This window comes from Microtus oregoni, unplaced genomic scaffold (assembly GCF_018167655.1).
Source record: "Microtus oregoni isolate MIOR12 unplaced genomic scaffold, Mior012 000027F_ref0000203, whole genome shotgun sequence".
Lineage (NCBI taxonomy): Eukaryota > Metazoa > Chordata > Mammalia > Rodentia > Cricetidae > Microtus > Microtus oregoni.
Window position 1 is genome coordinate 33035507 of NW_024543086.1, and position 25304 is coordinate 33060810.

Below are 25304 nucleotides of genomic sequence, written 5' to 3' on the forward strand. Positions count from 1 at the left end.
AGCTCAGGGATGTAGCCAGAGGTAGGATGCTTGCCTGCTACTGATTCCCAGCATTGTATAAAACCGGTTGTGGTAGCACACACTTCAAATCCCAGCATTCAGGAGGTAGTGGCACGAGGATCAGAAGTTCAAGGTCATCCTCAGCTACAGACCCCATCTCAAAAAGTAAAAAGACTTACAGCTGTGTCTCAACTGGATTCTCCAACATTTATTTCATTGACCATAAATCAACATTTATTGAACACTTATTGATGGCGAGTGCCATGGTAGGCTTCTGTGAGGCCGGGAACACCTGCTCTCAGAGCGTCTGTCTAGCGCTCCCATCTCTCCTCCATCAAACCCTGGTCCACCTTCCTCTCACCCATAGCCTGCACTTTAAGGCAGGTCTCTATGTCTGGGAAACACATACTCCGTGTTGTCTCAAGCCTGGGTGGCTAGGATTGTAGGGGGAGCTGTGGATTGATGGATGCCTCTTGGCCTTTACATACATCTGCTGTGCTGTACCTTTTTTTTTTGTTTTTTGAGACAGGGTTTCTCTGTGGCTATGGAGCCTGTCCTGGAGCTAGCTCTTGTAGACCAGGCTGGCCTTGAAACTCAAAGAGTTCCTGCCTCTGCCTCCGGAGTGCTGGGATTAAAGGTGTGCGCCACCACAGCCCAGACGTCAGTGGTTTTCAATAAAAATACTGATACCTGGGTCTTATCTAAGGTTCTCATTTAATTGGCCTTCCGTGGGCCTGTGCCCCTAGTGAACTATAATGAACAGTCCAGGTTGTAAACCATGTTTTAGGTGAGGCAATTCTTCCAGGAGCCTCCCTAGGGTGAACCTAAGGCCTGGTCCCTCAGGATTTCTCTATTCAGAGCAAAGTGGCCCAGGCTGAGAGCCTGTGACCCAAAAGGTACTTATCATCCAGCCAGCCCACGCTCTGGGAGGTGGTCTTCAAAACGGCAGGGCAATGGGGCAGCTCTGTTCCTACAGGAGTGCTTACACTGGGAAGGCGGTGCGGACCCAGCTCCATGTATCTAGTGCTCTTGCCTCTGTCAAGGGCGGCAGAAACAGCTGAAGCTGTGACAGTGACAGCCACGGACAGAAGAGCAGTAACTGTTCTAGCGGCACGGAGGGAGGGGCCTTCGAAGTCTAGATCACTGGGCCCTGTGACTGACAGCCCAGGTCTCTAGTAGCAGGCACGCTTTTGATTTTAGCCCCAGAGTGAACCCTGCATTCCAAAAACTCTATGTACCAGTCAAACATCCTGTAGAGGGAAAAGACCATCAGACCCTTTTTCCAAAAACTCTATGTACCAGTCAAACATCCTGTAGGGGGAAAAGACCATCAGACCCTTTTTCCAAGAAGGAAATGATTTGGCTTGGTCACATGGTTGGTGAGAGGCAGTCAAGATTCCACACAGAATCTGTTCAGTTCCAGTCTGCGTTCCTCCATCTTGAATCCACATGAGCAGGATCCTCTCCTCGCTAAAACTATGCTAACAGGATATCCTATACATGTGTTGGAGACCCAGCAGACCCTTGAGGGGTGTGTATGAGTTGCAAAACACACACCTACACTTACCCCCTTTTCTTTTCCTTTTTTGGGGGTACGGGGGGGGGAGCAAGATCTTGCCACATAGACCAGGTTGTTTTGTTTTGAGATGGGAGGGGTGTCTCACTATGTAGCGCTGACTTGCTAGGTAGACCAGGCTGGCTTTCAATTCACAGAGTTTAGCCAGGCGGTGGTGGTGCAAGCCTTTAATCCCAGCACTCAGGGGGCAAAGGCAGGCAGATCTTTGTGAGAGGCCAGCCTGGTCTACAAGAGCAAACTCCAGGACAGGCTCCAAAGCTACAGAGAAACCCTGTCTTGAAAAACCCAAAAAGAAAAAAAAAATTCACAAAGATCCAGTTGCCACCAACTCCCTGGTGCTGGGACTATAAGCATGTGCCATCAATACCTGGTCCAAGCTGGTTTTGAATTCAAGATCATCTTGCCTCAGCCTTCCCACGTGCCAATAATACAGTCTGTCAACCTTTCAGACCAGAAACTTAGTTGTTGTTGTTGTTTTTTAGAAATTTATTATGCTGTGTGTATGAATGTTTTGCCCGCATGTAGGTCTGTGGCCATGTGCATGCATGCAGTGGCCCTGGGAACCAGAAGGCATCTGATCCCAGGGGACTGCAGAGATGTTTGTGAGTGGCCATGTAGGTGCTGGGGATTGAACCTTGGTCCTCTGGAAGTACAGTCGTTGCTCTTAACCACTAAACTATTATTGTTCTAGTTCCAGAAACTAAGTTTTTTGAAGGAAGCCATTTGGATTAACAAAGCGGAGATGAGGCATGGCCTTTCCGTTGTTGGGAGGACCACCACGGTGCGAGGGGCTCCTTGTCCCATGCCGCTGGGCGCTTGCATTCTCTGCAGTCTGGTTTAACGGCACACCTCTCTGGACCAGAATCAGACAGGCCTGGGCTCTAGTTCTGCTTCACAGGAGCTTTAGGCAGGACCTCTACTGCCCTGCCTCCTCGACTGTAGCACAGCTGCTTCCGATTCCCAAGCCTCGCTCTAGACTGACTTCGAAGTTCTGATTGATACACTATTGATGTATACGATCTGTAGGTAATTCTAACATTCAAAATTCTTTCCTCTTCTGAAACTAAGGCCCAGACAAGCGCAGTTACCTGCTCATGAAAACACAGCAGGCCAGTGTTAACCCTATTACCCCAGCACTTTTCATCTGCTCCTGCAGTCTGAGTCAGAATCGGGAAGCCTTGGGGAGACAGAGCACGGAGGGGGCTGGCAGTAGGCCCTTAGGGCCCAAGGCCAAGGGGGACCCATCATTTGGTGTTTCTATTTATTGACTTTAAATTTCATCATCTGAGGAGAGTTAATACATGGCTGTTTGGTAGCAGAGAAACATACTCAAGACCACAATGACCCACCCACCCCAAAGAAAAACAAAACCGAACAGAACAAACCAACCCTCTCTGAAACCAGACCTTTGGAGTTGTAGCTGAAGCAAGGGGCTGAGGGGCAGGGTGGCTCCCTGCAGCCTGGAGGTGAGGGAGAGACTGCCCCAAAGTGGAAGCTTTCCCAGTTAAAAAGGCTGTGTCTAGTCCCTCAACACTGGCAGGGGGGTTCTTCCTAAAGGGGCTGGTCCTGGCAGGATGGGGTGTTTAGAATTCAGTGGTCAGTGAAAGGGGACCCATAGGTCCACTCCCAAGGTGACCACTGTGACAGTGCATGAGACATGGGGAGGCAGGAGCTGGGCTAGGGCCAGTTGTGAGGAGGGAAGGCCCTTTCTCTTACCTGAGAAAGCCCTGTCCCAGATCCACTAATGTTCCCAAGTTAAGGAACCTTAGGCACCACCAACAGCTTGGAAGTGCTAAAGCTGGGAAGCTGCCCAGTGAGAGTTACCGCCCCCGGCCATCTTGTCTGTATGTCTGAGGGCACTTGAGCAAACTTTGCCTCTGCGTTAGGATGGGCAGCCCTGTCAGGGAGGGCTGGACTTTATCTTAACGGACATGTCTTAGTGCCCTGAACATGCAGTGTGTGTGTGTGTGTGTGTGTGTGTGTGTGTGTGTGTGTGTGTGTGGCGGATGGGCTTGGTCCTTCCAGGGTGGTCTCTCACACAGGAACAGATTCTGTCGGTTCCTCACATCACGTCAGGCCCCAGGTTACTGCATAAATAAGTGCTTTGGAAAGTATTCATCTAAAAAGTAACATAAATACTGTACACAGGAAAGGATGCTGTCCCTTAGCTTCCCCACGGCCCCAGAAATCCCTCCACATATTGCACATGGCCTTGCCAGCCCAGTGGGGTCCAGGCCCAGCTATGTCTTTGGTAGAAGCTCCGGGCACAAAGGTCCTGGGGAGCCCCCACATCTCCACCCTGGTCCCAGCAGTCAGCGGAGACCTTGGCCTGGCTGGCAGTATTCTACCAGGAATGTTTCCACAAAGATGAGAGTGTCCACATGGCGTGCCCCTGCTCGGACACTCTGCTCAAGGGCTGCATATGGCCTGGGAAAACAGGCAGGCTGCGGGCAGGTGGACAGGCGAGTGCTGGGCCACAGTGGGCACGCTCACACCCTCCATAGGAGGAGGTGGTTTGTGCTGTCGTCTCGGCCCACAGTCTCACTACTGGTACCACCTCCGCTGCTGAGTCGGAAGTCCTCATAGCCATCACCACCACTGATAACCAGCATTTTAGGCCTAGCTGAGGTGGGGCCTCGGTGTCGAGGGGAGTCCCGGTGATCCAGGGATGGCAGCTTCTCAGGGCCTGAGGAACAAAGAGGAGGACTGGTCAACCTGAAGCAATTTGTAGCTTCACCTGTCCACCTGCCCTCAGCCCCTCTGTCTCTTCCAGGCCGAGGCCTCTCCTTCTACTTCCCAGAAGATAGGAAGACACACACACTTCCTGTTAACCAGAACAAAAGTCCACTCTCTTGGCAGCCACCTTTCTTATCTCCGCTATGTGTGAATGCGCACACATGTGCATTTATGCTTTCTGTACGCATAGTGCAAATACATATTCATGTGAGTGTGTGTTCACAGTGTGTGTGCATGTGTGTGGAGTGTGAGTGTGTTCACAGTGTGTGTGCATGTGTGTGGAGTGTGAGTGTGTTCACAGTGTGTGTGCATGTGTGTGGAGTGTGTGAGTGTGTTCACAGTGTGCGTGCATGTGTGTGGAGTGTGTGTGTTCACACTGTGTGTGCATGTGTGTGGAGTGTGTGAGTGTGTTCACAGTGTGCGTGCATGTGTGTGGAGTGTGTGAGTGTGTTCACAGTGTGTGTGCATGTGTGTGGAGTGTGTGTGTTCACAGTGTGCGTGCATGTGTGTGGAGTGTGTGTGTTCACAGTGTGCGTGCATGTGTGTGGAGTGTGTGAGTGTGTTCACAGTGTGCGTGCATGTGTGTGGAGTGTGTGAGTGTGTTCACAGTGTGCGTGCATGTGTGTGGAGTGTGTGAGTGTGTTCACAGTGTGCGTGCATGTGTGTGGAGTGAGTGTGTTCAGTGTGCGTGCATGTGTGTGGAGAGTGTGAGTGTGTTCACAGTGTGCGTGCATGTGTGTGGAGTGTGTGAGTGTGTTCAGTGTGCGTGCATGTGTGTGGAAGCCAAAGGTGCCTGGAACTCACTCCCGAGTGTGGGGACTAAAGGTTGTGTCACAACCCTCAGCTTTCTTACTTATTTTTTAAAGGAATTTCTTTCTTTTCTTTCTTTTTTTTCCTTACTGAAACGGGGTTTCTCTGTATAACCCTGGCTGTCTTGGAACTCACTTTGTAGACCAGGCTGGCCTCAAACTCACAGAGATCCACCTGCCTCTGCCTCTCAAGTAATGAGATTAAAAGCATGCACCACCACCGCCCAGCTTAAAGGAATTTCTAAAGATTTATTTTATTTTTATTTGTGCATGTGTGTGTGTGCGCGCACGTGTGTACCTGCCTAGGCCAGAAGAGGGCATTGGAGACCCTGGAGCTGGAGTTGCAGGAGACAGTGTAGCCTGATTTGAGTGTTGGGAACTGAACTTAGGTACTCTCTAAGAGCAGAGAGTGCTCTCACCTGCTGGGCCATCTCTCGAGGCCCCCTTCTCCTTCTTTACAGGTCAGGGTTTTTCACTAAATTTGGATCTCATCCTTTAGTCTAGGCTGAGTGGCAATGAGCCCCTGGATCCCATCTCTGCCTCCCCAGTACTGTAATAACACAAGGGCCCCTGCTTGTGGCTTTTACCTGGGTGATGGGGATTTGAACTTGAGTTCTCACGCTTGCCGTGTTTCCAGCCACCCCATCCCCACCCAACCTATGTTTTCCGGTCAGGAATGACATTGATTTCCTAGCCACTTTCCATCTTTGTTGACTTCTGCATATATAAGGTCCTCCACTGTCATTACAGACATGTGCTGTAATTACACATAATAATAAAATTTTGGTCATTTAGGGAAGTTGGTGACCACTTTCTGGGCAACATGTCACACCAGTCACGTGTCTAGGATAATGCTGGTAGCCACGTAGGAATGTAGCACCCTGTTCACATGCAGGACACGTGTTGTGAGTATGTAGGGCATATTTATTTTCTTTCTATCTTCTCTGTTTTTCGGGTTGGGGACTGATCCCAGAGGCACGTGCGTGCAAAGCCTTTTCCTATGACAGGACTATGCTAAGTGTTTTAACTCTCCCAATGTCTACCCTACCAGTTACCTTAAGGGAGAGTTTCCAGTACAGCGGGCCTTGTCCGCCTGTGTTTACTGTGGCTCTTGGTTACATCATGGTCTCTTGCTTTTGACTAAATCTTTTGTTTCATTCATCAGGCTGTAACAGGACAGGCTGCTTCATCTATAAATACTGCACAGCGTGGCCGTGTGGGCACACAGCACTCGGAACATGTGCTGCTGCTATCTGAAGCGTGAGCGCACGGACACCCTTTCCAGTCAGTGCGGCTCAGGTCTTCTCGATCCACACAGCTGCTGACTCAGGCTTCACTGCCTCCTGACTCCCCACCCTCTGTGAAGTGCCTCATTTTCCTGCCGCTTCCCTCTCTAACCCTATTTCCTGCCCTCTACCAGCTTCACTGCCTCCTGACTCCCTGCCCTCTGTGAAGTGCCTCATTTTCCTGCGGCTTCCCTCTCTAACCCTATTTCCTGCCGCTTCCCTCTCTAACCCTATTTCCTGCCGCTTCCCTCTCTAACCCTATTTCCTGCCGCTTCCCTCTCTAACCCTATTTCCTGCCGCTTCCCTCTCTAACCCTATTTCCTGCCCTATACCACTCTGTATCCTCTTTTCTTGTGCTATTTCTACTTCCTGTTCTGGACATCACTTCCTGAGTCCATTTCCTTCCTTTCTAGCTCTGCTTTACTTCCTAGTATATATTTTAAAATTTGTTTCCATTTTATGTACATTGGTGTTTTGCCATGGGTATCGGGTCTCCTGAAATTGAAGTTATAGACAGTTGTGAGCTGCCATGTGGGTGCTGGGAATTGAACCCGGGTCCTCTGGAAAACCACTGAGCCATCTCTCCAGCCCCACTTCCTGGTTAAGAAACACATACAACAGGATATATTTCCCATGAGCGTATTCGCCCCTTACTAGCTATGGTTCACTTCCTGTCTCCTACGACCCCCTGGACAGCATTTCACGCTCAGGCACAGGCATGCACACAGGTTCAGCTGCGGGCTCTGCGGTCTTTCTTATAACAGGCTCCACTCACTTCTGCCCTTTTCACCCTCTCAGAGCCTCCGCTGGCAGAGGCCCTGGACGGGAGTGGAAGGCGCAGACCCACCTGTATCTGGGGGAGGTGGCGGGGTTGGACACAGAAGGTTGAAGCCATCAGGCAGCTGGACTGCTGCCAAGAAGCGGACATGGCCAGTGTGTCCCTGGCCTAGGCCCGTCGGGCTGAGGGGTGCTCGCGGGCAGCTGATGGTACTCGGGGTTGTGGGCATGGTCAGCACAACCCCGGCACTGGTGCCCACCCACAGGAGCTCCTCACAAACCAGCAGTGCGGTGATCCTTAGGCAGGCCGCCTTGTGCTGTCGGATGATGGCATCGGAGCCTGGGGGGAGAAACAGCGCTGGAGGCGGGCCCTGGCTAGGCCTCCCCCAGGACGGGAGCGAAAAGTCGGTACCTGCCAGCATCCTGTGCACAGGAGGGGTGACATCTACCTCCGCCAGCTGCTCGAAGGTATCGGGGTGGTAGAGACAAACGTGGGCACTACCCTTCAAGGTCACCCACACACCCAGGCTGGAATCGACCATGCAAGCCACACTTCGGCTGGAATCCTGCCCCATGTAGAATGTGTGCTGTAGGGGAGTAGGGCAGAGATCAGGTGGTAGTTAGCAAAGCTGCTCTTCTGCCTGAACCCCACCACTGTCCATCTCACACAGAGCTCCCCACAAACCCCTCTAGATACCTGCCTGAATCGACAGCCAAGGCAGGCTTGGCCTTGGGTCTGGATGATCACTTTCAAAGCTTGCCCCTTAATCCTCCAGAAGTAAAAAGGGGTGCCCTTTCCCTACGAAACTTGAGTGACTAAAGCTTGTGTGGGTTTTAGACCAGTCACTGGTCTCTCCCTGGATGGATGGGCAAGTGTTAGCCTAGGAGGAAAAAGTCACACCCTAAAGGCCCACGGTCACATGCCGGGCTAGTCACAGAACCAGGGCTGACCCCAAGCCTCAACCTTCAACTCAGCCAATGAAGCCCATGAAATCTGTGGTCCTGAGGTACTGCCTAGGCTGGGAACTTAGGTTTGTATGCAAACAAAGCAGGAGTAAAGGCCAAAAGTTCATCTTAAGGGTTGGTGACATCAGGAAGGAGGACCCTTATGTCCCTCAGGGATGCCAGTATTGCACAGATAGGAAACAACAGGGACATGAATGAGGAATTCTAAATATATGGGCAGTTGCTGTCTTCCTCAGGGAAGGGCAGAGACTGGCCTGGATGCTTCTCTGTCTCGCTGGTCTCATCTCCCTCTTCTGTGAGCCTAGCTCATCCCAGATACCCAGTTCTGTTCCCCAGCCCAGCTACCTCCAGCTGCAGCGTGTCCGGGCTCAGGACAAGGACCCGGTTCTGGCAGCCACACCACAGCCGTCCACCCACAGACACCATCTTGGTGATGGGGCTCCCTGGAGCACCCAGAGTCATTGATTTGAAGTTCTGGGGGTCCCAGAAACGCCCTAGAGAAGAAATGGGTTAAAGAAAACATTAATTTTAGTGTAGTCCTAAATTTGTCTCAGCCTTCCCTGAAAAGAAACCTGAATGTTCCCTCTGTCTTTAGGTTTTAGAGACACGGTTTCTCTGTGTAGCCCTGGCTACCCTGGAACTCACTACGTAGACCAGGCTGGCCTTGAACTCAGAGATTCACTGGCCTCTGTTCCCATTTGTCCAGAAGAGAGCTCAGTTACCACAAAAGGGATAAGGGTGGAAGGGTGTGTGGGGCACATACCTGCTTCCCTTTGGTAAACCACAAGTTCGCCATTGGCCAAAGACACAAACACCTGGTTATTCAGATACCTGAGAAAAAGGAAGTAGCAATGCAGTTCCAGGGGCTGAAGTGGGCACCCTGGGGCCAAGGGGCTCTGGTCTTGAGAGTTTACCTCTTTTATTCTTTACCCTCAAAGTGCATGTGTGGGGGGGGGAACCGGCGGCCAAGAGGCAGCAGTGACGTTCCCACATTAACAGTGTGGAAGACGCACAGCTGGCCTTGGTGCAGGCCTCTGTTCTGCATCTTCCCCAGAAAAGAGGGGCCAGCAGAGCAGGAGTAGATGAATACAGCCAGCCTATCTGCCGGCCAAGAAGACTGTGTGTGGGAAGGGCAACCCAGGGGCTTACTGGATGCACGTCACAGAGGCGGCATGTTGGAGCTTCATGCTGTTCCTGCGATCACGAATGCTGTCAGAGGACTGGTAGACGTGGACACTGTGGATGAGGGCATCTGTGACAAGCAGTCAAACCTACCAGCCCCAAGAGCCATTCCTTCACTTTTGCCTTCTCCCCACCTCCTCTACACCAGGTACTGACACACTTACTAGCGTCTCCTGAGTATCCTCAGCTGGCAGAACCCCCAAAACTAGATTCAACCCCCCCACTCTCGCTTCTGCTTCAGGCCACCGTACGATTTCCAGCTTTGTCCCAGATCTTCCCCGGCCCCTACCTACCATCCATCCTCAGTGCCCAGCCACACGGAACTCTGGTAGGCCTCAGGGTCTACACTCAACAAGTCCTCAAGGCTGCCCCTTGTGAAGGAACCACGGCTGGAGCGGCGAAGGGCTCTTCCATCCATTGGACTGGCGCCACAGGGACCGCCTGGCCCAAAGGAGCCAGAGAGTGACAGGAAGCCAGGCTCCTGCTCTTCCTCAGAGCTGGTTGTCTCTGCAGTGGCTTCCTTGGAGCTTGGGGTCTCCTCATCTGAAGGGACAAAGGTCGCTATCTCTGTTCCACTCCACCAGGCAGAAATCTAACACCTTCCTAGGCCCCACTGAGTCCTTCCTGACCCTGGTCCCTTATGTGCTAAGGCCTTGCCCTGCACACTCTCAGCACGTACTCCAGGTCCCAGTCCTCATCTGGCCGTCTTAAATTCAGCCACACCCTTATGGAGGGACTAGCCACCATATGCCAGTCTCCCAATACTCAAAGCCCATCTCCCTTAACAGTGTACTCCACGGTCTCCGGGACTCCACGTCTGACTCACTATCACAGACCCCTAGTGAACTGATTCTAGCCTTTGCCTGCGTTCGTGAGGAGTCACCCACTGCTCCCAATTTCCCCCCACACTCACTGCCAAAGCTGGAGGAAATGGTAGATTGGCTGGCTTGGCTCTGCAACGTCCCAGAGGGGCTAGGGGAAGATTCATCATCAGAGTCACTGTCAAAGGGCACCAATTCAGCTTGGGGGTCACCCTTGGCAGGGCCTGGATCCATCTCCAGCCCAGATCCTGAGATGGAGATGTGCAGGCAGGGCTGAGGCCCTGGCTCTGCCAGCGTTGGTGGTTCCTCATCAGCTGTGGCCTCCACACCCAGCTCGGGCCCAGCGGGCTCCAGGGTGGACTCTGGGGGACTCCTCAAGGGCTCTGGCTGCTCTCTGGAGACACAGGGGAAAGGAACAAACGCGGCCGGTAGGAGGCGTCCGAGATAGCAGCTTGACCCGCCCCGCCCACAGACAGCCCATCCACCAGGCCTGGCCCACCGACCTCCAAGGTCAACCTCGGTGTGTTCTGGGACGGAGGCTAGTCTCCTGGGCTCACCAAGGCCTTACCGCGGGCGCTGCTGCAGACCTGGAACCGCTCCGATACAGAGAATGCGGGCAGAGCAAACGGCAATGCAAGCCTCCACGTCTGGTTCTGCTCTCAAGCTTAGCAGGCACACCTGACCCACGTAGCCATCACTGTTGCACACCCACACCTCTGGTGCTGGCTCTGGGCAGCTGCTGAGGGTGGGGGCAGCACATGAAAACTGTGGGAAACCCCAATGGACAGGGAAAGGGGAATGTTAGAATTGTGCCAGTATCCTGCTCTACCACAGTCCCCAGCAGAACAGAGGGGCGGCAAGCTTGCATATATCGCTCTACAGCAAATGCACCGTGCTTGTGATACAAATAGCACCCTAAACTGTAGTTGCACGTACGTGTACCCTGAATAGGACCATGGATATATGAGTCTATTCATATATGATGCTGGTACTGTTAAAACTCATATAAGGGCATGAATTAGACTAGACCCCAAATCAAATCAGTCTGTGTTCAAATGCAGATGCTCGTACACATATGATACACATGCTGTGTGCACATGCATATACTCAGACACAGGGGGCGATCACAATGTTTCAAACACATATGAGATGAGGCACACAAAACAAAGATTCATACACAGGTAGCTTTGAATGGATAACATCTACAAGGCTCACACGTGTGTGCACACACACACACACACACACCTGCATGCCACTGCGCGTTTTCATGATGGGGATGGCCTTCAGGAACTCAGGGTCTAGACAGCTTTTACTGGATGCTGTAGTAGAGACAGGCAGAGGGGGACACACACACTTAGCACCCACCTTACTCTGCCTTTGTTCCCACCCCATTCCATTTCCTCCTGTCCGTCAGAATCTCCCCAGGGAGGGCCTTCTAGAATAAGAGGTTATGGGCTACACCCTGTTTGCTTTTGGCCTCAGTTACACCTTCTGTACAATGAGGAGACAGCTACAGAATTAATAACTTCCCAGGAATCAGCCATACTGAGGAAGAGGAAGGCCTTGGCTGTTCAGGTCTACGCTGGAGTCCCTATCCTAAAATGACTCTGTCTGGGAGCCCCTTCCCGGCCAGGGAGGAGCTGGAAGCCAGAGCTAATGCCCAGCCCTCTGTTTCACTGAAGAGGTCTCTGTCTACCCGTCCTAGTCCGCTGCTGGAAGACAGAAGACTGCCCAGAGGCTCTGAGGAGATACCAGCATGAACCCTGGCTCACCCAGCTTCCGTTTGGCCTCATCGAAGGCCTGCTCAAAGCCCAGGCGGGCATCGGGGTGGGGAAACTCAAAGATGAAGGAGTCAGTGCCCTCGGGCCGGGTGGCACACAGCTCCAGCTTGGTGGGTGGGAAGGAGAGCGAGTAGCACAAGGCCTGCTTTTCCGACAGGTCCCTGTGCACGGCGGCAGAGATGTCCCTCAGCGCGTCATCCAGACTCTGTGGGAAAAGACTCCAGGCCTCAGACCAAAGCCTCACATGAGCATCTGCACTTGGAACATAAGGACCTGTCTCTCTCCTCAGACAATGGCTTCCTCCCTCCACAGACAGGGCTGGGCCCCTCCCCTTGCTAGATGTCTCCTCTCTCAGACCTGGGACCTGTCACTTCCCTGAAGTGGGAGCAAGACTATAATTTTCCCCTTCAGATAAGTGACAGGACCAACTGCTTCCTCAGGCAAATGCCAAGACTGTCTCTCCCTCAGACAAGGTCAGGGGAAGTCCCAGCTCAGCCCTGTCTCAGCTCGGGGCACAGACCTGATGGGGAAAGCCGAGGCTCTCAGAGAGCTTGCTCATTTGGCTCAGGGTAGCAAGATCTTCATCCAGGCGGCTGATGGCCTTCTGGATATTCTCCCGATTGGTGGCTTGAGATGCCCCTGGCAGGGACAGAAGAAAGCCGTGGACAGGTAAGACAAGGTCAGACTTGGACAGACACACTTCTGCAGCTGGTCATGAGACGGGTCTAGCAACTGGAAAGTCTCCAGACCCAAGCTTTCAGAAACAAGGTTAGCAGGTGGCTTCCAGAAAAGTCCCAAGCCTGGGAGGAGGGGACTGGGCTTGGTTTAGGAGCACACAAACAGAGTGTCTGACGCTTGGAGAACTTTCTAGAAGAGTAGAGATGGCTCAGTAGGTCATGTGAGCTCCAGAAGACACTGGGGTGCAGCCTCATGGGGGAACTGGCAAACAGATAGCCCTGGCGGTTCAGTCTGCTGACTGAGACTTGCCTCCCTGGGAAGGAGGTTACAAGGAGCTAGTGCCCTGATTTCCTGGTCTTCTCCCACAGCTGACCATTCCAAGAGGTCGACCCTACAGACCAGCTCAGAACGTTCACCTCACTACCTGGGGTGTACGTCCACTCCAGGATAGTAAACAATCAGAGGGGCTGTGTCTTCACTGCAAGTCTGGGCAGTTAAGTACTGAAATTAAGGGACAGGAAGCTGTTCTTGCTCTTTTCTAAATGACAGGTTTCGCTGTCCTCTCTGCTCCTGTTTATACAGTACATATGGGTAGCTGTTGTAGGTCACAGAATGGGAAGACGACCATGGGGTCATGACAGCACTCCCTACAGAGACATGGACATCACGGACACAGACTGATGCTGTTTCAGAGGATATGACAGGCCAACAAAGCCTGGGAAAGCCTGAAATACTTCCCTGGTATTGGTGTAGGAGGTGACAAGGTCAGATGGGTGGTACCCTCATGAATGAGATTCATGCCTTTAACCTCAGCACTCAGAAGGCAGAGGCAGGCAGCTTTCTGTGAGTTCAAGACCAGCCTGGTCTATACAGTGAGTCTGCGCCACACTGTCTGAACAACACAAAACCTGGGACAGCTTCTTTCACCCTTTCACCCAGTGAGGACAGAGGAACGGGCCCCTCAGCGGACACCAGATGGGCCTGTGTCTTGTACTGGAAGGTTTCAGAACAGGGAGCAATAAATTCCTACTTTGGAACTTTTGGTCTTTGGTGTTTGGTTTGGTGTTTACTGTCACTACACGGAGCCATACTAAGACAGTCTCCTACTGCTGAACGTTACTCTCCTACGCCAAAGTCTGCTTTGTTCCATTTCTACCCGGCTTTATTCCTGGCCACACAGAGGGATGCTCGGGAGTGGGTCATTCTATCAGCTGCTCTGTTTCCTAGTGAGAAGAGATGAGGTGGGCTCAGTCCTCTCCTGGGTCCCTGTGGGATAAGCTGGTTCATTTGAGTCCCCTCGCAGGTAGGCTTAGAGTCAGTTCGGGAGTGACAAGCCAGCAGAGACAAGAGGGGATGAAGGACAGCAGAAGAGGTCCTCAGGGTGTCCAGCTCCTAGCAGGTTCAGCCCCAAGCCACCAGAGTCCCCTTAACCAACCCGTCATTGGGACTCTGCTCCTGGGCGTTAGGCAGGAATGGAACCAGACCAGCTAACAGCGGGTCTTCAATCAGCAGCTGACTCAATGGCTCCCTACAGTTACGGTGACTGCTTTGCAGCCCCACGAGGATGGTTTATGTGGATACCTGGATCTGGCTGCATGGACACTAACCCGGTCCTTCAAAACCAGCCCCTCATATAGGATGGAGAGCAAGGCACAAAAGCAGGAAAACTGCTGGACAGGCAGACGGACGCCAGACAGAGCTCACATTGAAAGACTTCTGGGAGGAAGAGCCCAACACCAGAATCTTTCAGTCTCACCTTTGATGATGTCTGCGTCCTCCAGTGGTAGCCTCCATAGCATTTTGTATTTGCTGGCCGTATCAATGACGCTGGCTGCTGTGTACCTGTGGGTAGCCAATGGGGTGCTCTGGCTGGGGCAGGGAGTAGAGCCCATGGTAGATCAATGGCTCTCCTGCCTGCACCACCCAGCCCCACCCTGGCCACTCACAGGCTCATGGAGCTGCGCCGTAGGGAGCCTGACTTCCGTTTCAGGGTGGTACAGATGATGAGGTCGTTGAACAGGAACAGGGATCGGTCCTTCTTGCCTCCAATTGCCTTCTGTAGGGTTCAAAGTGGGATTCAGGCTGAGTGTGCACAGTCCAGAGGCCTACCCATATGCTCCTAGTGTCCACAGGGACAGCAAGTCCCAGGAGGGGGGAAGGGCTCTCCCCCAGTTTATGTTGAGTCAGGACTCAACTGGGGCTCCTGCTGTGGTTGGGGGAGACCTGAGGGAAGCAGGCACTGGAAGAATTAACTTGGGTGGGTGGAGGTACACGGGGAAGCAGCCAACGGGATACTTCTTACCACTTCAATAACCATCTCCTGCCTCAGGAACCGCCGCAGGGGGGCTTGGAGCTGTTGGGTGGGAGAAACAAGGGGTCTTAGAAACTAATTATTAGCCCATTAATCCTGCAATGATCTGGTTGGCCCACTCTATAAACCAGGTCAGCCAGAGCAATGTCCTGTCCTGTTCAGGACACTGCACTGCTGCCAAGCTGGGGACACAAGGTCAGACAGATGAGGAGGGAGACACAGAAGGGTGGGGCACTGTGGTCACAGAATCAAGCACACCACAGACCCTGATCTAGATGTGGATGGCCACAGTCTCAGTGACAGACAGACAGGGACAGAGCAGACAGACAGCAGTGGGGCGGAGCCCGGCAGGGTGGGCACATACATCCTCCATGCCCTCGATGTGGGTTTCAATCTCCTGCAGCACACGGGCATGCCGCTCCGCCTCCTCAGCACTCCTCACGCCCTTGTTGATGCGTTCAGCCACCTGCTTGATGTTCCGCTGCGCATCCAATAGGAGTGGATGGTCTGGATGGTCTTCGGGTGTGTGCTTCAGAAGGTCCTGGGTGGAAATGGGAATCTGCTTAGCTGCCCTTGGAGCCGGGGAGATTACTGGACTTTCTTTCCTGTCTGGAGTCTGAGAACAGAATGCACCCCCCAGCCCCATACTTCCGCGCTTGCCTCCCTGCCCAACCAGCTCCATGTCTACCTTCACCAGAAGCTCGTATCGTGGGATCCTCTGCACAGGCTTGATCATGAGGTCGGACAGAGCCTGCTTCTCCTTGTTCTCACGCATGCTTTGCTAAACCCAAGACAAAGTGGAGGGAGTCCCCATGTGAGGGATAACATGTCAGGACGAGAGGCTCCTAGCAAGTGCCTCCAGCTGAGCTCGGGGCAGAGGCTGACACGCTTGCTAGCACCATGGTGCTCTGGTCAAGAGCTCCTGAGATGCCCCACAGCTAGCCTGAGGTGAGTGTATTTCCATCCCGACCCGAATCCACATACCTCCAAGAACTTGAGGAAGGCTGGCCTCGCCTCCTTAGCTACGCGCACGGCGTCCTTCGCATTGAGGAAGTTATCAATGTAGGCTGAATAAATGTTCACCAAGACGTCCTTGGAGAACTGTGGGTGAGAAGGCAGGTTAGGCAGACGCAGGTCCCGCATCCACTTCACCTTGTCCTAGTCCCCCTCCATCTAACTACTCCGTCTCTGTTGACACACGACTGAATGAGCAGATGTGTGTGTGTGTGCGTGGTATATCGTTTGTGTGTTTACGTGTAAGCACACGCACGCGAGCAGGGGTGTGTGCGAGCCCAGACCTAATTTGTTCACTTCTGGACCGTCTGTCACCGGGTCTCCAACACCATCCACCAGGAACACCCTTCCCAGCCCAGTCAGGCCCTTGTGGGCGCCGAGCTGCAGCCTGCTCCCGTGGCTGACTCTGGCTCTGGGTAGTGTACATGCTGGTGGCTAATTCGTCTGGTTGGCTGGTGGTAGGTGCTAGGCGGGGGACTTGCCTGCAAGTGAGGACTCCTGGGTTCCTGTGTCTACACCAAGAACAGGCTAAGATAAGATGTTATAGTCCCTCTTATCTAAGGTGCCAACTGCCCCTGCCTCTGGACAGGACAGGATTGAGCCTGAGTGGATGTGGTCCTGGGCTGAGTCTCCTGTCAGCTCACAGTCACCATCCAGGTCCAGACAGAGGTCGATCTTAGTGATGCTGAGGATGGAGATAACAGCACTTAAAGGACAAACTAAGGCCACACTCCACCTCATCAAGAACACATTTACACATGTGCACATCCCAAAGTAAACAGGATTTGTTTTTTAAGATTTATTTATAATGTATAAGGTGTTCTGCCTGCATGCATGATTGCAGGCGAGAAGAGGGCACCAGATCTCATTACAGAGGGTTGTGAGTCATCATGTGGTTGTGGGAATTGAACTCAGGACCTCTAGAAGTGCTCTTAACGGCTGAACCATCTCTCCAGGGCTGGATTTATTTATCATTATTTTTTAAAAATAGGATTTTACAATATAATTCTGATTGGCTTTAAACTTGCTATGTAAACCATTTTTTGGTTTGGTTTATTGAATTTTCTGGAAGGATTCTCTACAATTTTGCTTTTATAATTATGTGGCTCTGAGTAACCATTTATTTGAGTTTGGTTATGATATATTAATTATCATCAAGAATTCTTGCTGGATGGTAGTGGCTCATGCCTTTATGGGAGACAGAGACAGGTGGTTATCTGTGAGTTCAAGGTCATCCTGGTTTACAGAGTGAGTTCCAGGACTACAGAGAGAAATCCTGTGGGGGGGGGGGTGGACAAAAAAAAACAAACAAAGAAAACAATAACAACAAAAGAGTTTCTTGGGAATTATAAGATATAGCATAAAGGTTTTTAAATATATAAGTGCCATTTTAAAGAAATAGCACATTTGCAGGAGTTTAATGAATTCTTTTTAAGTAACTTTGTTTTTTGCTTTTGTGGTTCTTTTGAAATTTCAAGCCACCACTGAGGGACCTTGAAAAACTCATGCAAGAGTTGGGGCCTCTGGTATACATGCTGTGTAGGATATACAAGTGTAAGAAGTGCCAGAGGGTATGGACTAGGGTTATTAAGTAGAGGCAGCCAGGATGGGTGAGTATCAACGTCAAGTCCCTGTGAACTTGAGGCTTAGGTCGGCAGCAGCACAGCGACCGGGCCAAGGCGCACAGCTGGAGTCCATGCAGCAAGAACACTCACCGACTGGACGAGCAGGGCCCCCACCTTCTGCTGGGCATGCCACGTCTGCACGCAGTGCCGCACCTGCTCCAGGAACTGCTCGTGGTGTTCCAGAAGCTCAGGGATCTGGTCGAAGATCTCGTCCACCAGAGATGGGTCACACAGCAAGGAGTTCTCCGGCTGCTTCAGAGGCTGCATGTAACCCTGGAGGACCCACAGGATCAGTGTGTCTCCTGCAGAGGTGGCACCCCACCTCACCTGCACTGTCTTTCCACAGGGCCTGCAACTTGGCAGTAGCAGGAAGATACCGTCCCCTAAAATGGTGTTCTTGCCTAGCCCAGGCTTAGCAGAGGACAGGGCACAGGGGAGGAAGGCCAGAGGCATGAAAAGACTTGGAGGGAAGCAAGATGGAAGGGTGGGGCGCTTTCCAGGAGACCAATAGGTACTTATTGATAATCATCACATGCTAGTCCTTGAACAAGAAAGACCCAAAAGATGAGTGTGGTGGTTTACACCTGCAATCTGTCCTCAGGAGGTTGAGACAGGAGGGTTACCATAAATTTAAGGTCAGCTTGGGCTACATAGTGAGATCTTATCTCAAAAAATAGCCAGTAGCCAGGCGGTGGTGGTGCACACCTATAATCCCAGCACTCAGGAGACACAGTCAGGCGGATCTCTGTGAGTTTGAGGACAGCCTGGTCTACAGAGTGAGTTCCAGGACAGCCAGAGCTACACAGAGAAACCCTGCCTCAAAAAATAACAACAACAAAACAAACAAAAAACCAAAATAAAACAAAACCTCCAAAACAAAACAACAACAACAAAAAGAAAGAAAGAAAGAAAAAAGAAAGAAAGAAAGAAAAGAAGAATAGACCTGGTTTATACCAGTCAAATGAAGCACTCAAATGAAAGGAATATGGAAAACAAAACCTCATTTTACCAAATCTAAGATACACTGTGGTATTTTTTAGTTACCATTAAGGGGGGAAAAAAAACCACCTCAATTAAATTATGCTCTCTGCTAGCGACTGTACGGGGGCTCTGCTTCACAGAAATGTGGAGGCCTTCCATCTCGGGACTGCATGAGGACCTCGGGTGAGGAGTTAAAGTGACGGCAGGCAGGGCCCTGGAAGTCAACTCCGACGTTACTAGAGGCCTGTACTGAATACTAGGTAAAAGGTTTCTGGATCTCCGGGGCAGTCTGTGACTAAAATTCCTGTTTTCCACACACATCCGCATTCAGTGGTGTTTTCTAAGCATGAACAGCCTGCCCCTCCGCGGGCAAGCCTATGGAGAGATCGCCCTCTACTGGCCCATGCTGCAACTGCAAGCCAAAAAAGATGAAGGCGGTCTTGAAAAGGCAGATGTGATGCTAATTTATAAAATAACATTTATATTAAACATTTAAAAACATTTGCTTGTTTTGTAAAACAAATTTGAAATTCAAGCTGAATATAATTCTCTTGGCTGGTTGAAGATTCTGAAAAGGCTCAGGATGACTGAGTAGCCAGCAGCCGTCCTCCCTATCAGGGCTCGCTGACTGGGTCAGGATCGGTTTTTTTCTCACAGGGCAGAAGTGACACCACTCACCTCTGGGTCACCTGAAGAGTATCAGCCCAAAGTCCCACACCTGAGCTGGAACCCGAGCAGAGGCAGCCACCCAATGTAAGCCAGGAGAGGAGGGGTGCAGGGAGCCAAGGGGAGGAAAGCTGCTCAGGAAAAGGCTGTTTCTTAGCTGAAAGTATTGGGACTCAACACCAGAGAAGGAAATAGACTTAGGGCCCAGGTTCAGATCCCACCTCCTGGCTGCTGACCTTGGCACTTGGCTCCTTTCTGTTGTTTTGTTTTATCTGAACTGACTAAACAGTCAGCGCAGCCCTGAATCCCAATCCCCTTGTTGCCTACTCAAGCTGAGGTCGCAGGCACACATCACCACACCTGGCTCCTCTAGTATGGTTTTCTGTTTTGGAGACAGGCTCTTGCTTTGCAGCCCAGCCTAGTCCTAAACTCCCCATTCTGCTACCTCTAAAATACCAAGATGACAGACAGGTGCCACCACGAGAAGCCTTAATGCTTTTACTTAAATTCTTGTCTTGCAGGACTCCTACCAACTCACTTTGGGAGGCAGTGGTCACTGAGCTAGTGCCCATCTCTGTTCCAGAGTCTTTGCTTCCTTGTTCAGACAACTCATAATTTCTTTCTCACAAGGTTTACAAAGGTTGAAGCAATTTTGCACACATACTCACACACAGTCAGTATGTGAGAAGCTACACATATCTCCTGAGATGTGCATTTGGGACAATGGCTATTATGATCTCCACTCTATAGCCAGAGCAGGGGAGGTACAACTGCGCCCAAGATTTGTTCCAGCTTGCACAGGTGACCAGGAAGCGAAGCAAAGTTTGAGCAGCAGAGTCTTGCTCCAGAACCCTGGAGGGATGTCTTCCATCCACACTTCCAGGCTGTGGGTACCCCTGGGCCTTAAGTTCAGGGAATAATCCACTGCTCACCGCTACCTCTCCCCTCCCACCCAGAGGCCTTCTCCTCCAGTCCTGCTTGCTAATAGGGCCCAGCAGACTCAGATGCCAGGCCTGCCTGATCTGTACCCCACCACTCCTCTCTGCCAACAGGCCCGAGAGGCAACACCATCTTTCCATCTTCGAATACTCCAAGAGAATATGAGAATAACTTCATTTTACAAGTGAAACCAAGGCCTGGAAAAGGGAAGTGGCTCAAATTCCTGTCGTCCAGAAGGAGGTAAGTGACCTAAGCCAGGGCCAGCTGACCCTACCAGCACCAACCCTTACTCTTCCTGTCTGACATCTTAGGAATCCCTCCTCAGGTTTTCTTGTGCCCGCAGAAGACCCTAGCCCTTGCCTGGTTTCCTGCCTTTCTCCTTGGCAGTCACACTAGGCACTCCTGATTTCCTCCGCTGTCCTGGCCTTTGCTGGTGTTGTACCCTCTGCCCATCCCCCCCATGGGGTCTCTGCTGATACCCTACCCATCTTTTAGGTCTCTGTTGGACACTGCAAACCCAGAGTCACCTTCCGTGAACCCACACAGGAAGTGTTCATTCTATGCTCTTATATCTATGGGCATTTTAATAAAAAACAGAGGTAATGTGTTTCTTTGTGGTGAAACAGGACAAAAGAAAAAATTGTCACTTTGACAAATTTCCTTCATTTTTTTTTTTTTAAATAGTTTCTCATGAATTCCAGGTTACCCTTGAACTATCTGTTAGTCAAAGATGACCTTGTATTTGAGATTTTCTTGCCTCTGCACCCTAAGCACCGGGATCACAGGTGTGAGACACCATACTTGGTTTATGAAGTCCTGGGGATCAAACCAGGGCTTCCTGCATGCTAGACAGCACTCTTTTGAGCGACTTCTGGGCCACACTGTAATCAGTTTTAAGTGCACAGATTAGTACACACGCATTCATACTCCTGTGTAAACATCAGCTTCATCTCCCAGCTGGAAGCTCTGACCACTGCACACTAACTCCCCACAGTGTTCCCCAGCCCCAGCCTCCCTTGGACCCGGCCACCACCATCACACCTTCTCTGTGTCAGTGCTGCGGCGTGGGGCGGAATCAACCTCCCTTTCGGGTGCAACAATACCCATGCACACACACACACGCCCTTGAATTCTGCATCACCAGGGAACAGGTTCCTGTCCCTCCGGCTCACAGCTGAATGGCGCCCCCTGCCCTGCCCAGACAGTAGTGTTTAGTCTATAGAAGGCTCTATACAGATTTGTGGAGGTCAAAGAAGGAGAGGGAGAGTAGGAAGGCTGATTAGTTCTAGGTATTTCCTGGGTTCTGCTTCACCCTGAACTGTGGAGGCATGAGCAAGTTCATCTTTAATCGTGCTTGTGAGCTCCATTTAGGGTCTGGGCCTCTGCAGTTCACGCAGAGCTGGTCCTGCCATAGATGCGCCCACCCCTCCTCTGTTCTCCACCTTTCCCAGGCTAGGGGCCCAGGGAATCGCACGCCCATGACGCAATCCCTGGAACCCACCTGACCTGAGCAGCTCACCTCCTAAGTGTCTGCCCCCGCCCCATTCTGCTATGGTCGGTGCCCTTACTGGAACTCCATAGCCCTGGTTTGGCCTCCTCTCCTGGTTTGGCTCATTGTTCCAGCAGTTATACAGAATTCCCCACGTGCGAGTCCAACCACATGCCCACCTGAATCAAAACTCTCTACTGAATATCCAGAACCCCACTGTGGTACAAATCCTTCTCCTGGGACTCAAGGACCCCATGGCAAGACCCCTACTGGCTCCTGCAATAGCACCCAAGACCCAGCCCCTCAGACTGCACACCACGCGGCTCCCTCAGCAGATGCCACCAACTGTACCTCTCTGAAGGATTCTGGTCCAGCATCTTCCACGCCTCTAGAGCAACTTTCCTAGTGCCGTGAAGCTTTAATTCACGCTCTGGTGACCCCAACCATAAAATTATTTTCATTGCTACTTCATAACTGTAATTTTGCTACTGTTATAAATAGTAATGCAAGTATCTGATATGCAGGGGATCAGATATGTCATCCCAAAGGGCTCGAGACCCACAGGTTGAGAATCACTAGAGTCCCATCTACTCAGTAGGGTTCTTCTTTCCCTTGCCCTTGGGCTTCGTGCACCTGGACCAGGGCCTGCCTACAGTAGATACTCAGTATTTAATTCTGGTGTCAGAAAAGGCATGCTTGAGGAGGTGCAAAGCTGTCCAGGGCTGCTGCGGGAACATGGAAGCAATGGGATGGAGACTCCCACTCTCCCTGTGACTCCTGTTCTCTACCCTGCAGGGGGAGACCTCTTCCTTCGGGGTGGCCACATCAGGGATTCTCTACACAGTGGTGGTATGTGCCAGGGACTGTGCCTGCTGCCCACACTTGGAATGTTGCTCTCGGGCCTAGGCCGTGGGCCTCACCTGCATCAGGGTGCGCAGTGACTCCACATATGACTGCTCCGTGTCCAGCAGGGTCATGGTAACGTGCTTCCGCATATCCTGTGGGGACAGGAGTAGAAGGTGAGTGGGCCTTTGTTCCCTTAGCCTCTTGCACCTGCAGCTACGTGCAAGCTCATCAACACAGCCCGAGATCCTTTCCCTGCCTGCTTCTTGCCCCCAGAAATAGTTTCCCAAAGCATCCTGGACCTCCACCCTGCCAGGTCTCTGCTTGGGTATTCCATGTTCTCCCATTCCAACAGGTTGTGGACAAAGACAAAAACCCAACAACAATAAACCCTCATATTTACAAAGGACGATGCCTCCAGCTACACCCACTCCAGGGACTACTCTGGAAATGGCAAGTTCCAGCTTGCTGCTAGGAGGACATGTTTGACCTGGCTGTATGTCACAGCATCCCTCAGAGTAGATGCGGCCACTTCCTGCCAGGTGAAGACACTGCAGCCCCGGGAAGAAAAGTTGGTGCTAGAAGTTGCAGAGTAGGGAGTGTAAGAGTTCTGAAGCTTAGGTTACAGAACCCTCCTTCGAACCAGGCCTAGTTCTGTTTCCCAGTACTCTTGACCACCTGTGTAGGACATGGTTTTCCCATTTCTTCTCTGTTTTCTTTGCATGTGTATGTGTGGCGGGGATCTATGTGCACACTTGTACAGGTTCTATCACCCACGCAGGCATGTGTGAACACAGGAGGCCAATGTCAGGTGTCTCCCTTTATTAATTCCCAAATTATTTTATTTATTTATTTATTTATTTCTTATTTACTTTTTGACACATAGTCTCTCCCTGAACCTGGAGCCCACAGCTAGCCTGGCAGGCCAGGGAGCCCATCTCTGCTCTCCAGCACTAGGCTTACAGACACACACTAGGGTTACAGATGCACACTGCTCTACCAACTTTTACAATTCTGGGATGGAAACAAAGGTGCTCATGCTTACCCTTCAGGCCATCTCACCAAGCCTCTTTCTCCTTTCAGGCAAGGACTTATAAAAGACCAGGATAACCTTGAGTTCCTGACCCTCCTGCCTCCACTTCCCTAGTGCTCGGTTACAGGCATACACTAGCACATCTGGCTTATAGCTCTCTCCGTGCTCTAGGCAAGCACTGCACTAACTGAGCTACAAGTCCAGACTGTGTCTCCTCATTCCCCTGGGGGTCACTCAGCATCTGCACTCATCCCAAGGGACTGGATCCCTGCCTCTGTCAAGATACGGTCTACACCGTGGGAAGACTTTGTTAGAAGAAGTTTGAGGATTTGCCCTGGCTTGGCCCTGAGGCAGAACTCACCTGCTGCCAACCTCAGCAGTTCCCGATCTTATCCAGGGAACCTTACAACATAGCACCCGTCCCAAAGCAGCTTCTCTGCCCTGACGGGGACTCGACCCCAGAACTCCATACTGACACTCGAGCTTGTAGACTGGCCCTAGACAAGGTGTGGGGCTCACAATCTGGCTGGGCCGTGCCTGGGGCTCCAGGCATCAAGACCTGTAGGTTCTTTTTGTGTGGAAATTCCAGAGTGAGTGCTCCTGCTTGAATATCTCTCCAGTCTTCAGGGGCCCCTGAGGGAAGCGGGGCTGACACGTGTTACTGCTCTGCCCATCCCTGGTCTGCTCCGGGACCCTGGTTATTAGCATTTGTTTTGTTTCTAGTTGAGCCTAGGTCTTGCTCTGCAGTTCAGTATTTAGCACAGGATCCAGAGGCACAACCTAGCTGCCTGCTTCCTTTTCGAACCATGGCGAGCTTAGCCCGGGTGCTGTTCCCTCTGACCCTGGAATGAGTTGAGGAATCAGTATTGTTCCTTAATAGCTGACAAGGAGGCTCACTCAGAAGGGGGCACCCATGCTAAGGTCTACTGAGGTAACATCTCCTTGGGACACAGAAGGCTGGGTTGCTCCATCTCTGCAAGCTCTGGGCTGTGATGTCTGCCCGAGGCCCTACCTCGGAGACCCCAACTATGAGCAGGCCAGTTTATACTGGGTGCTTCTGGGGCCTTTAAAAACAAAAGCAGCGCTGGTTCGACGACGGGGACCAGGAGGTGTCCACACACCATCCCTTCTCATCTCACGGGTGTTTTCTGACTATAAGATAGCTAGATCAGCCTTTGAGGCTCACCACTACCACCCTCTGCCCACACTCACTGGCCTGCCAGCCCCAACCTGGGTCACGGTCAGAGAAGTTTCCTGAGCGGCAGGGCTGGCGCTGGGCCTGCTGGCCAGGAGGCAGGGGTGGTAGTGGGAGCTGACACTGCAATGTCGTCTCTCCCAGCCTCCTCCCTGCTGCCAGCACAGTGGGCCATCATTCAGCTGTCAGGTAAAGCACAGAAAACAAGGCCAGCTCCTTGTCACCGCACGTGTCCAGACACAGGGGCAGGATGGGAGGGGGTGGGGGTAGGAGATGGAGGGACAATGCAGCTGTCAACCAGATCGGCAGGCCCACCTGTTCCAGGAAGGCCAACCCTTCAGTCCTGCTTCCCTCCAGATCCCCTCACCACAGGCAGGGCCCCAGCACAGGGACCAGGATGTGTGGGAAGGTGGAAGACTGAGATCCTGATGACAGAGAGAGGCCATGAAGGCAAGATGCCTTGTATCAAGATGAAAATGCCGCCCAGTTATCCAGCTGCGAGCTAGGACATCCTGCCGAGAGCCCTGGAGCAATGAAGGCACATGGACATGACACAGTAAAGGCCCCGGCTGAGGTTAGAGCCCTAGTCCCCATTG

At 51.9% G+C, this 25304-nt stretch overlaps 1 protein-coding gene across 1 annotated transcript in view; it reads right to left on the reverse strand.

Annotated features, from left to right (window-relative positions):
* Nucleotides 1-1803: 1803 nt before the first annotated feature.
* Nucleotides 1804-25304, reverse strand: part of Arhgef17 (Rho guanine nucleotide exchange factor 17) — a 58054-nt gene continuing 34553 nt past the window's right edge. Inside the window, exons 2-21 of the mRNA XM_041676134.1 lie at nucleotides 22558-22635; nucleotides 17653-17835; nucleotides 15908-16024; nucleotides 15612-15704; nucleotides 15288-15464; nucleotides 14915-14965; nucleotides 14559-14668; nucleotides 14369-14454; nucleotides 12455-12573; nucleotides 11926-12139; nucleotides 11399-11472; nucleotides 10722-10918; nucleotides 10246-10547; nucleotides 9626-9875; nucleotides 9300-9386; nucleotides 8914-8981; nucleotides 8496-8644; nucleotides 7597-7771; nucleotides 7255-7524; nucleotides 1804-4262 (exon numbers count right to left, since the gene is read on the reverse strand). Coding sequence (XP_041532068.1) covers nucleotides 4066-4262; nucleotides 7255-7524; nucleotides 7597-7771; nucleotides 8496-8644; nucleotides 8914-8981; nucleotides 9300-9386; nucleotides 9626-9875; nucleotides 10246-10547; nucleotides 10722-10918; nucleotides 11399-11472; nucleotides 11926-12139; nucleotides 12455-12573; nucleotides 14369-14454; nucleotides 14559-14668; nucleotides 14915-14965; nucleotides 15288-15464; nucleotides 15612-15704; nucleotides 15908-16024; nucleotides 17653-17835; nucleotides 22558-22635 — 2997 coding nt within the window. The 3' untranslated portion in view covers nucleotides 1804-4065. The remainder of the gene's footprint in view (nucleotides 4263-7254; nucleotides 7525-7596; nucleotides 7772-8495; nucleotides 8645-8913; nucleotides 8982-9299; nucleotides 9387-9625; nucleotides 9876-10245; nucleotides 10548-10721; nucleotides 10919-11398; nucleotides 11473-11925; nucleotides 12140-12454; nucleotides 12574-14368; nucleotides 14455-14558; nucleotides 14669-14914; nucleotides 14966-15287; nucleotides 15465-15611; nucleotides 15705-15907; nucleotides 16025-17652; nucleotides 17836-22557; nucleotides 22636-25304) is intronic.